At 35.7% G+C, this 12,978-nt stretch overlaps 2 protein-coding genes across 3 annotated transcripts; one reads left to right on the top strand and one right to left on the bottom strand.

Annotated features, from left to right (window-relative positions):
- Positions 1 to 1,795: 1,795 nt before the first annotated feature.
- LOC110636969 (uncharacterized) lies at positions 1,796 to 2,693 on the top strand. Its single transcript, XM_021786879.2, has 2 exons — positions 1,796 to 2,201; positions 2,364 to 2,693. Exons 1-2 carry the CDS (start codon positions 1,845 to 1,847, stop codon positions 2,523 to 2,525), a joined length of 519 nt encoding a protein of 172 aa, XP_021642571.2. The 5' UTR covers positions 1,796 to 1,844; the 3' UTR covers positions 2,526 to 2,693.
- Positions 2,694 to 3,374: 681 nt separating this feature from the next.
- LOC110636968 (pumilio homolog 2) lies at positions 3,375 to 10,929 on the bottom strand. 2 transcript variants are annotated; one of them, XM_021786877.2, is made up of 10 exons: positions 9,664 to 10,929; positions 7,179 to 8,307; positions 6,761 to 7,088; positions 6,532 to 6,673; positions 6,336 to 6,443; positions 5,736 to 5,948; positions 5,540 to 5,650; positions 4,690 to 4,884; positions 4,326 to 4,500; positions 3,375 to 3,836 (listed from the first exon to the last, which is right to left on the bottom strand). In XM_021786877.2, exons 1-10 carry the CDS (start codon positions 10,300 to 10,302, stop codon positions 3,799 to 3,801), a joined length of 3,078 nt encoding a protein of 1,025 aa, XP_021642569.2. In that variant the 5' UTR covers positions 10,303 to 10,929; the 3' UTR covers positions 3,375 to 3,798. The 2 variants fall into 2 exon arrangements, with proteins under 2 accessions (XP_021642569.2, XP_021642568.2); XM_021786876.2 differs by having other exon boundaries at positions 6,761 to 8,307; positions 9,664 to 10,928.
- Positions 10,930 to 12,978: the final 2,049 nt, after the last annotated feature.

The raw sequence follows: 12,978 nt of genomic DNA, 5'->3' as shown, positions 1-12,978 counted from the left end.
CCCATAAACTAGTGTATCGGTGCTTTTATCGCCCTCTTTATGAGCCGTTAAACTCAACTATTAATCAGCTCTGTGACTAAACACACTACTTGTCCTGCCAAGATATTAACTTAGAACTAAATCATGACAGCCAAGCTGCTGAATCAGTATCAAATATCATCCTAGTTAGTGGAGTTATCTCTACCAGTTCCTTCTCTATCTCCCATATAAAAAATGTTATTAAACAAGTATGGAATTTGGTATTTGATTTGAGGTAAAAACCTTACCTGAGCACCAGAATACCTATCTTTTTACCTTTGCGCCTGTTAGGAATAAAATGAGGATCCTAAAAAAAGTGCCATGATTAGTCAATTCCCCTACGGCCAAAGGAAGGCCTCTCCCCCTTTGAGTCAATCGTGGGTTTCCTCCCCATCTCTTGGTTGGTGTGTAGATATTGGTTCTTTGGCTTAGTTTGCAATTGGTTCTCAGTGGCAAGGCATTTTTATGGGCTGCTTTTTTTTGTGTCTTTTCTTTTGTTACTTTTTTATCTGTGTTGCAGGTGAATTTGGAAGTACACAGGCATTGGCACAAGACTCGGTTTTGGAATGGCGAGAGGAAGTGAAACGTTACAAGAGATGGTGTCGTTGAGTACCTGAAATGGCCCGTAAGGCACAAGTGAGTCATCGAAAGGCACCAACAAACTCTTTTTCTTTATTGTTTTTTTTTTGTGATGTCCTGCTGTTTCCTGAGTCCTTGTTTGTTCTTGGGGCTTAAGTCGTCTGCCTTGAAGCTTTGGAGATGTTTCCCTTAATCTTCTGTTGTAACAAAAAGCTATGCATGGTGATTTATATTGTAGGAGCCCCTCTATTTAGCTTTCTGGCTATGAGATGTCTCCAACAATTGAAGCATGCCTTGGTGAACGATTTTGACTTGCTAGGTGATGATAAACGAGTTGTTTTTCAACTACCACTAGAGTTTTCTCATGGGCTTGTCCCTATATTTTTAGGTGGTTAGAGCAGTTGAAATTAATTGATTCGAGTTTTTTTGAAGAATCTATACTAAGGTTTTGATTTTTTTTTTTTCCTTGTCTTAGGCTTAAGGCTTATTTTAAAATTTACTTATCAAATGAATTATTAAAAAAAAAGGAAAAAAACTTATACACAAGTAAATTCGTAATTACAGTTATCAAATTATTTATAAAAACTGATTTTAAAATTAAGGATAGATAATTTTGATTTTATAAAGTTTATTTTTATTTATTATTAATTAATCATTTCATATATATATATATATATATATATATGACAAGTATCATTTCAAATATATTATTATTATTATTATCATTATTATTATTTAGAGTATTTGTTTTTCAATTTAAAGGGATAAAAAGATAAAACCAAATTTCTACTTCTATAGACATGCATTCCTATGATTTCTGCCTATGGATACGTGGCAACTATTTACGAGACTATTTAAATAGTTTAAAATATAAATGTAATTTTTCTATATTTTATTTTCACTGAAATTTACTTGTTGGAGAATAATTCATATAAATAATTCGCATAAAAATTTGGAAGAGAAAAAAATTAACTTATTTAAAGAATAAATAAATTATTAGTAATAATATAAAACAAGATGATACGAAATTTTATATAATTAAAAAGCGATTAAGTTTTTTTAAAAAATTAAATAAAATAATTTTTAAATTAATAAATTGTATGTTATGAATTAAAATTTTTATTATTCAAAACAGGCCCAATGGGCAATGGCCTAATCTTTCTTTGCCCGCTGACCCATCTATTAATATTCCATGGCTCATCCTGTGAAGCTCAGGATAGAAACTCAGAAAGAGCAGCAGATGAGCCATGCCTATCACAATGGCTATGGCATGTCTATTTCTGCCACCAACTCCTCTCCTTTCCATTACCACCACCAAATCTCCTCGCTCTTCTCTTTTTACTACCCACAAGGTAGCTTTGCGCTTCACCTCCTCTTCTACTCCTCTCAGACCAAAAATAGCCTTCCATTTCCACAAAATTCTCCAAAGGAAAACCCATGTATGGAGAATATATGCCGCCGCCGAGGAGGCCTTGCCTTCAGACACAATAACTCCTCTTGAGAGCTCCCAGCGGATAGTGTCCTCTACTGATGATGGAACCGCCAGCATCATATCGGCTCTTCTCTTTGTTGCCTTCGTTGTTTTATCCGTTCTCACCATTGGGGTAAATTCTAAATTCAATTCTTAAAGTCACGGTGTTTTCACGATTAAAAGGACAATGAATTCTTAGTGAGGTGAAATCTTGGGACGTGGGTTATTGAGTTTATGCTTAGATTGTTAGCTTCGATGTGAGTTGTTTTTGTAAATTGAGAATCTTGGTTTGCAGGTAATATATTTAGGAGTGACTGATTTCTTGGAAAAGAGGCAGACAGAGAAGTTTGAGAAGGAAGAAACGGCCAAGAAGAATAAGAATGGGAAGAAAATAAAGGTGAGAGCAAGGGCAGGGCCGAGGGGATTTGGACAGAAGATTAATGAGGATGATGATTAGCATATGCAGATGTATAATGTAACCTCCACTTTTCGGCATTTTCAAGAGATGTTCTTTTTCTTGATTCTTTCTTATCGTGGTTAATTTTGAGAAGCCTTAATACAAGGCTTCCCTCCATCTAGAACTGAAAAAACTAAATAAGAGATCCAAAATTATTTACGTTTTTAATCAGGAAATTCATTGCAGGTTCAAAATCAACAAAAATTCTAGAGCATAACTGTGAAAAGTTTGATAATGAAGCCTGTATTTGCAGAGGATGGGAGATGCATTCTATTTACAGGTTTGAATGGAAGCATCCGACTTGCGAGTTGAATTGAAACCAAGCATTCGACCTTTGATTAAAAATAACTTCTGCAAATTTATCCAGTGGTTCAACTTGCACCAATCATGGCTTTTGCTTTTTGATGCTAAAGAGTATTCAGAAACATGGAGGAGACATTAAAAATAAATAAATAAATAAATAAATATATATATATATATATAAAGGCGCCATTCTAACATTACTATTTTATCATCACACGAACCTTAAGCATATACCAATTGTTAGTTTGTTAACCATACTTTCTCCTACTTGGAAACAATGAACATAATTGAAGAATTAAAGTTGGTATCTTTTTTCATCATCACTGTTACCTATTGGTATAGATGCCTGATATATATTTTTTCAATTCTAGAAAGTTATTTTATCTCAATAATATGAATATCCAATATGAGACAAAACCTATTTGGAATTAAAATTTTTCCAATTTTGGTTTAGCATAAGCTCTTGGGTCAAAAGGTTAGGCTTCTGCTTGGTTAAAACAAAACAACGATGAAAAACAGCATTAACAACACTTGAACATGAGAATATAAGAAAAATGTACTTTCTAAGGGAAAAGGAAAAAATAGTAAAATACCGATACATGAAAGGAGAACTCTTGCCTCACCTAACATAATAGCTCTCCACATAACAACATTTGTACAGTCACGTTTAGACTACCTCAACATTTGATCACTTTTTTTTTTACACCCTTAAAAACTTGTATAGTCATTAATGTCCTCTTGCAGTGGCATCAGGCGTATTTAACCTCTGATCCTCGGCTTCCTCAACTCTGTATAAACCTTACAACTACACAATGTACAGTTTCAAGTACAAGCAACAACGTTTATTTTCAATCAGCTCATACCTGTCTAAAAAGATAGGTAGAGACATAGCTCTAGATACCAGAAGGAAGAAAGAGATGAAGCTCACACTAGCCTCAGTTAGCTGTACAAACTTTCTTTCCTATGCCACCTAAGCGGCGTGCAGAGACTGTGCAGCCATTCTCCTTTCTGCAACCAAGTTGAGCCACCAGCAAGTTAGCTAATTGACAATTTGAAATGGAAAAATTTATATGGCTTTTGCTGCCCACCCACTCAAACAGGACTCAGAAAAAATAATAAATAGAAATTGTTTTAAGATGCACAATTATGATCATTAGAATTCTTTGTGCCTCGAGACCAACAGTTGCTTTTGATAGACAGATAAATTCTATCCAACCTTTTACCCTTAAGGAGCCAAACAGTTTTGAGATGCACATGGCAATGAATAGGGTCTGTTTGAATTCAGATCAACGCTACCAAGGTGTGTATTCCCCTTTCCTCATTTTAACACCCTACCAATGACATTAATTTGGACTGCATGCTAGCATGAGCCTTATAACAATTGTTAATTGGGACAATTCCCAAACTTCCCCTTCCACTTCTAGTGGGATCATCAACTGACCTGGCATGCATACAAATAGGTATCTGTCCAATCATTAACAAGAAAAGAAAGCATACCCCCAGCAGCAACAAGTTTCTCTACACGAGCAACGATATGCTTTCCATAGGTATACTTCTTCAATGCATTTAAATGAACTTTTATTCGCGTGAGAATCAACTCGCGTTGTTGGTCATCACAAGTCTCGAGCACTTTTTGTACAACATAGTTTGCAAATTGATCTTTCATCATTGCCTGGACACAAACAGAAAACAATATAGGAAAAAGAGGGGAAAAGAAGAGAAAATTATTATCCTTAACCATAATGTCATATGTTTGCAGCAGAATGATAAAAATCCTTAACTTTTTTTTTTTTCTTGAAACAGAAAATTTTAAGGTTATTCCATTCTAGTATGAAATAAAAATTTCATAAGAATTACAAACCTGAAGAGGCTCATTTTCATCAGTGGTTCCGAGCATCTCATTCACCAGTAACTCTCGCTCACTGGGACCACCAAAAGTTAAACACTTCTCCACAACATTGGAGGCAAACTTCTGCTGACTCATCTGAACTATCTTCCCAGCTAACTCCTTAATAATAGCGGATCGTTCATGGGGTTTTCCATGCTCCAGCACATGCTGTTAAAGAAACAAAAAGCAGAGAATAATTAAAGCAATAAAGGAAAACACTAAAATGATACTGATAATTCTTACACAAAAAACACTCTAGGAGTCCAAAGCCAAAGGGAGGAGTCCTGCATCTTATAAATGAGTGCACGATAAATTCAATGCTATTATAAGCATCCTGCTTGCTCATATAATCCTGTTAATTATTAACTCAGCTGCCCAAATAAATATCATGATTCAAACTAACACACTTTCCAGAAAAGAACATGATAACATGCGACTTTGTTCTCTAATGATGACTTGTATTCAATTAGTCCAGATCAACTTCAAAAGAACCCCATCTCAAAGGGAAAAACATCAAAGAAATTCATCAACACACTACTGTTTCTGACACAAGAATGACTTGCTACAATTGGAATGTCTTAGACAGGATGAGAGACAGATAATAGAGCAAAACATTCCAGTCAAAATGTTTTTTTTTTTTTTTAAAAAAAAAAGGAAGATAATATTCCAACCATGACTATACCCCATCATCTGAAGAAACACTGACATTTCTTTTTTACAAACAATGCAGGATGTCATGAAAATCATAATCATAACTCTCCTTTGAGAATGGCAGTGCCATATATGAATCCACAGTGAGAATTTTCAGGGAAAGGTTACCAACCTGAACAACGTAGTTGCCATATTGATCTTGTGCCAACATGCTAACAGATCCTAAAATCTCATCCATGACTTTACTTTGTGTTTTTGGGTCCTTGCAATGCTCTAATATCCTCTGTTAATAATAAAAAAACGTTTCCTATTTATTCCTCTAGAAAGGTCCATTAAGTCTCAAAATAAGCAATAAACAATTTCTGAACCTGTATTACACGGCACCCATATGGATGGGTGGAGAGATTCACAACTTGATCAAAGAATGTTGAGACAACAAATTGGATATTTTCTTCAGGAACACACTCAATACACTTTTGGATTACATGGTTCCCATTCTGGTCGCGTACACAACGCGTGACATGACCATCAAGCTCTTCGACCATTTTAATCTTCTGGTCTAGATCAACAACCTCAATGGCCTGAACAATTTAATTTAAATAGGCAAGGTAACAATCAAATCCACAGCAGGAAAATATAAAATCTTATTCATCCTAAATTACTCGGTTCAAGTCACAGCATGATAATCAATCACAAAATGAATACATAGAATTGCTGTTCATCTCAGAATAGGAATCATTGTCATTACCAGGCTGATTACACGGGACAACTCCTTGTGCAATGAGTGTCCACTGTACACCACCCTGGTAATACAGGTTGGTTTGACTGAACCATTCTTCTCATATGAACCTGAAGCATAATTGCACTAGCTTTGCACTTGTTTTTCTCAATACCATTTATGGCTCCATCAATCTAAGATATAATAATACAGCTGGACATAACAACTTCTATTAAAATGAAATTGGTACCTTCTGGATCACTCGACAACCATACATTTGAAGGCTAAGTGTCAAAACATGACCAAAAAGCTTGCGAGCCAGTTCTCTTCTCTGTGAAGGAAGCCCATGCTCAAAGAACTGTAACCACACACATAGTTACTTTTGCAAGTCCAGTAAAATGCATAAAAACATAACTAAGCATATCAACAACGTAGAGATATCAGACCTTCTGTATTACATAATTACCAAACACATCAGTCATTAAAGCAAGAGCTTGGGGCATGATTTCTTGATAAACCATGTTTTTCTCGTCAGTTGTGGCTGTCTCGAGTTTTTGCTGAATGAACCGACTTCCATACTGGTCCGCACTGCTCATAAAAGATGTCAAGACCACAGGACAAAATTTTAGGCATACTAAATCATGATTGAGCAATATATTTTTTAGCAGGAATTACCTAAACTCAACAACATGGCCAGCGATTTCCGAAAGTTCAAGATATTTAGTTTTATTGCTCTTAAACTCTTCTAGAAGAGAGGATGCAAAGCTTTCATCCATGTTAACTCCCGAGTCCAAGTGCCATGGTCCAATGATGCCCCCGGCTAAGTTACTCATCCCAGAAGGGAAATGCATATTCAAGTCAGTGTGTCTTATTGGACTGCAAGGTCCAACTGGGGAGTTTGGAATAACAGGACTTGCCAAAGGACTTCCAGGATATGACATACCAGCACCAAAGGCAGGATTCCCATAATAGCCATGATGATTAGAACCACCAGATTTACTGCCTATTGGAACACCATAATGTGATTTCTGAGATGATAAAAGAGCTCCAACACAAGCTTTCTGAAGTTCAAGTATATTCATATAAGAATTACCTAAGTAGTTCCTATCAATTGAGGGATCATTAAGAGCCGCAACATACTCAGGAGTCCTCAAGTACTGGAGATATAATGGATCAACAAAAGGCGCCTGAAGGGCGCTCCCAACCATTGGACTACCCACTCTTCCAAAATTAAGTGTCTCGGAGGCAGCAGCTGTTAGATTTGCTCCAGACCCCAGTCCTCCTCCAAGCACTCTTGAGTCCATTCCAGGGACAGCCACAGCTGAGGCTGCAGCAACATTTTCAAACAACATTGGTAGATTACCAGTGGCAAGTTGGCTGGCCATCATAGAAGCCAATGCTGGATTGACAGGATATCCACTTAACCCATAGTTTGAAAGAGATGAGTTTGCATTATCTACATGCTGATACTGCAGAGGTAAGCCACCTCCACTATTAACAGTGTTGGTCGGTGATCCTTTCACGTAAGAATTACCAGAAGGAAAACCAGATTTCTGCAGCTCAACCTGCCTATCAACTATCAAGGACGAATTGTTCAGGTCTGACCCACTACCATTGCTTTTAGCCAAATCAGAGTAGGAAATCTTTGCTGATTGAGCAAGAGAAGGCATATGTAAATGTCTAGATTCAGCCTTCTTTAGGTATGCATTTTGCTTCACATGATTCTGACCTCCTTTGAGACCAAAGATATCAACATCCTCTTGGTTTTCTTCATCAACCACACCATTTGTTGACAAGTTCATGCCAGACAAAGCAGCTGCCAAATCTGTAGACTCACCTATGTAAGATGTAACACCATTAAATGAGTTTGAACCACTATTACCTCTCTTTTCAGATGCAGAAGCCCTCCCCTGCCCAATGGGGGTAGGGCAAGGACTGGGGACCCTAGCAACAAGTTGGGAATCAGGAGTAGTACTTCTAGACAAGGAAGAACCTACAACGGCAGCATAAGAATAAGATGAAGGTGGCCCAATATTATGGACAGCAGATGAGCCCTGACCATTTGAACCCGATCGTCGAGTATCTGTAGATGACAGATTGCGGCGCAAATGAGCCAGCTCAGCTTCAGCTGAACCTACAGTCTCAATATTTTCATTAAATGCATTACTGCTAGCAGGGCGAGAAGGGTGGCCTGTCACGGGAGTTGCACGCCCCAAATCATCCTGCATGGACACAAGATTCTAAATCACAACAATAACATTTCAAATCAAAAACAAATGGGCCAGTATCCAACCAAACATGGAAACATGAAAGTAGGCATGGAAGAGAATGAGGAAAAAAAGATTCATATCAGCATTATCTGAGGAACTCATAAAATAGATCTGAATCCTTCATTAGGGCAATGTTCAAAAGGATTAATGGAATTTCCCCCAAGCCCAAATAACATGTGTAGAACATAGTTCATTGATGACGTCCAATTTAAAAAAGCATATAGTTCATTGATGACGTCCAATTTAAAAAGCTACAAAAAATTAAAAGGATATTGAACAATAAACAACAACTAAGCCTTAATACCAAACTAGTTGGGGTTGGTTATATGGATCCTTTTTCACCATCAGAACCAAGTCCACCTCAATATGATTTTGAACAACAAAAAGCCTTCAAAATCCACAAAAACAATATAAGGGCTGCTGTTAACAAATTAATTTAAAATGATAGTTAAGCTATAACATTGTTTTCCATTTTTCCTTACAAAGGGTATCTGAATCTGAAATGATAGGTTAAAAGAACATTTGAAATAAAGTAAGCAGCTTAGCTTGAAACCTAAAATTTGATTCCATTAGAGCAGACAACAAAATGGGGACAATTGCTTTGGCCATATGGAATGCACTTCAAAGTTGCATCACGGCTCAAGGCTCAACTTTGAGGCATATTCAACGACATATCTTTCTACACAACAGTTTCAGATTCCACAAAGAAGGCTCACTAATGAAACTAATCATCAGCTTCAGCGACCACTGCAAGGAGAACTAAATCCTATATTATAACAGCCAAGCTCACCCCTGCTAAGTTAAACACATTATAATGAGTCAATAAAGCCAAATTCATGTACATTAGAGAATATACAAGAATATCCTCAATCTGATCAGATTCTTATGCAGAAAACCTATACAATCATATTAAAAATAGGCCATGAACTGCATAAAGAGTTACGAAAATCGCCCAGAACAAAAAAACATGGTGAAATCAAAGGGCACAAGCTTATCTTTTATAATATTGAAACAATACTAACTGAAAAAAGACAACACATTTGCATTTCCTCCATAAACGTGTCATATGGCCAAAATTTCAATCCATAAAGGGAATTTCCTCAAAAGTAGATTGACATATTCACAGCAAATGTCAATATGAAGCAATAAATGCCGCAACAGACAATACAAGGAAATGAAATGAATCCCATTGATACTAACGCTGCCATAAAGAAATAAAGCAGACAACACCACACAAATTACAAGAAATTCACAATCCAAAAGCAACGTAACTTAGCATATTTAAGCACAATTGTAGAAATAAATCACCTGAAAGATTTCTGCAAGACTCTTCTGTTTACTCCCAAGACCTAAACCTGGTAAACCAATCAGCCCATCACCACCCCACTCCGTCGAGCCACGAAGCTTGTCAGGCTCAACCTCACTTTCTTGTTTCCTCAAATCAAATCCTGGCGGCATAGAGAACAAAGATCTTCCACTCCCATTATCAGCCCTATTCACTTTCCTCCTATCTCCAATTCCACCTAAAACTGAACTCCCTCCACCCTTCAATCTTTGTGCGAACCTCCAATCCTCCCTGGAAATCAAAGGAGGTGGAAGCCTAGGGTTCAAATTTGCATTTGAGTAATAGTACGATAAATAAGCTGGATCAGACCTAAGCTCCTCCTCTGACACCAGACCATTCCCATTTTTGCAGCTAACAAACTCAGCAAAGGCCGCACTAGCACCACCGCCTCCACCACCTAGCAAGCCCCCAACAGCACTCAATGAACCCTCCACGGTTGGAGGCGCAGAACCACTTCTGTACAAATTGAGCTCTCTCTCGAGATCATCAGTCTCTTGCTTGCGTTGTTCACGCAGCAACAACCCTATTTCCTTCTCTAAATCATCACCGAATGATCCGTCATTAGTTCCTATCATCGGTCTCCTATCCAATTCAGATAACATATTCAAAACCCCAATTTGATCATCACCCACTACAACAACTCAAAAACTGATAAATACACAGTAGCAACAATCACAACCTAAACCCTAAAAGATCCCAAAACGAAAACTTTCTACTTTTAAAACAGCTAAACCCCATATATACAGGTCCAAGAAGATAACTTTAAACTACATAAGATCGAAACTGCAACCAAATCAATATTCTCAATCCTAAACTACAAACGTCGATTATTAGCCACCAAAATAATAATAACAGAAATATGGGTTACTCTCCAAGAATCGATTGCTTGACATAAAGTAGACAAGTTTGAAGGGCCATGTTTCTAGGTAAAAGGAAGCAATAAAACAAACGGCAATAAGAATCTATGAAGAGAAGTTGAAATGAGGAAATAAGAAAAACTCAGTAAGGTATATCAGAGAAGAGAGTATAAAGAGATGGAAATGTAGAGAAGGAGAAGGAGAGAGTTATAATTAACGGCTAAGATCAATCTGGCGGCGACTGGTTCTTACAAGAACCCTTAGGGTTTTGCTCCATATGAAGCAAGGATTAAATACGGTTGGATGGGAGTAGTAAAAACTCCATATTGGATTTTCTCTCTCTTTAAAAAATGGCTCTAATAAAATAAATAAAAAAAATATTTATTATTATTATAATTAAATATGTCCTAAAAATGAGGCTAATTGACCAAGTGATAATCGACTGATGTAGAGAAATTGATAACAAAGTAGAGGAAGATAATGATAGCTTTGTTTTCCTCGTGCTCCAAAACAGGAATCTATAACTGACACGTCAGCTATTACAGATTCCCTTCTTTCCTCTCTTATGCTTTAACGGTTGGTTAAACGGTTGGTTAAAATTAAAGAGGGCAAAGTACAGGTAAATAAATCGTCTTAACCTAATCACATCCTTTTATGGAGTTTTTAAAGGTAAGCTTATTTAGAAGGAACATTATGTAACGGTGATCATGCTTGCTTTTTTTATTAGCTAATAATTAATCTAACCTTTTTTTTTTAAATAGAAAAACATTCACCCCAATAATTTAATTAATCTGAGTACAAGTACCTTTAAAATACTCAACAAACAATTACATTATTTAATTTTATGTTTTTAAGTTTGAAATTTTAAATAAAATTTATATGAGTCTGTTTCTCTCTTACTTTGTTAGTTTAAGAGTGTCGTGAGTTTTCACCGTGATGACTATTTTTTCTCACCCTTCTGAACAAAGAAGCTCACCCTTAATTTTCCCTAACTGGATGTGATCGTCCCTTCCCACATCAAATGGGGCTGTATAATTTTATTCTTTTTATGGATGAGCTTGAATTTAAGTGAGGGTTGTTTATTTTCCTTATTTTTTTTACAAATCGATGTTTATTTGAATATTAGTTCTTAAATTTATGTTTGTTACGTTCAGGAGTTGCAGGAGTCTCGAAATTTGAGAGCAACTACTTTATTTGTATTGGTCGTCGTCTTCTCTCACTGAAATGAGGTTCAGTTTCACATGGTAGCAGTGAGTGTACAAATTAAAGAGGATTTATCATTTGGTCCCAATGAGCTAAGCAACTTGAAGTCTAACACCTCATGGCTATGAAAGACTGAAATGCAATGGCTTTACTTCTTCTCCCTTTGTGCGTTTAAACTTTACTTGTTGTTGTCGTTGGAGATGTTATTGGTGCTACTATGTTTGCTATCTGATGGGCTTTTGTTGGCTTCTATGAAAGCTTGCAAAGTATGTTGGGTCATTATTGCTTTTGTTTCTAATGATCCTTTCTTTTCTTCTCAACATTGATGATAACCTGTGTTTATTTCTGTTACTCTAATTTTTGTGTGTGGTGTTGGATGACAATGATTAAGTTTGAGTAATGGATTTGATGTCGAATGGGCTAACTTGTATTTTTTATAGATCTAGACTCTTGTAGCTCTTTGCCCTTTTTCGAATTTTAATGCAAGACCATTGCAGATTAAAAAAAAAAAGTCTGAAATTCGACACATGAGTTTTAAAAATTTAAACTAAAGCTCAACATTTCTTTTATAAAACTTAGCGGTGCCACATAGACTTTTAATAGCACCGCCAAGGTTTGTTGCAAAATATTACTATATTTTTTATATTGTAATTTTAAATTTTAATTGCTGGAAATAAATTTATTTTTTTATTTTATGTTTTGTATTTTTCATAAATTATTTCATTCACTAAATAAAGATAAAAAGATAATTATTTTGATTTTTTTAAATGAATGAGGAATTTCTTATAATTCAGAATGAAAAGAGTTTTAATAGTTAGCGATAGTTTTTCAATGCATGAGAGAATATAAAAAATAAAATAAAATCCAATAAATTACATATTAACAAAAAAAGATTAATATGTAAAATTATGAAAAAATAAAAAAAATTAATGATATGGGTAATAATGAATCATGGCATCCACCATAACCATTGTTTGTTTGTCCCAGACATTTTAAAGTTCACGTAGCAACCATTTATTTTATTTTTTTATTTCAATTTTTCAATACCTGCTGAAGCAATGTACATGTCATGTTCTTTGTAAAATATATATATATATATACATGTTATGCAACGTGTACGGCTACAATTTAATGTTGCTAATTCAACTTTATGATTTGCATTACCAAATATAAAAAATTAAAATATTTGCATGAGATTTATGAATTTTAATGCATCAC

The sequence above is a fragment of the Hevea brasiliensis genome, chromosome 9 (genome assembly GCF_030052815.1).
Source record: "Hevea brasiliensis isolate MT/VB/25A 57/8 chromosome 9, ASM3005281v1, whole genome shotgun sequence".
In the NCBI taxonomy this organism is placed as follows: domain Eukaryota; kingdom Viridiplantae; phylum Streptophyta; class Magnoliopsida; order Malpighiales; family Euphorbiaceae; genus Hevea; species Hevea brasiliensis.
The sequence above is the reverse complement of the archived record's forward strand: the minus strand, read 5'-3'. Positions and strand labels throughout refer to the sequence as shown.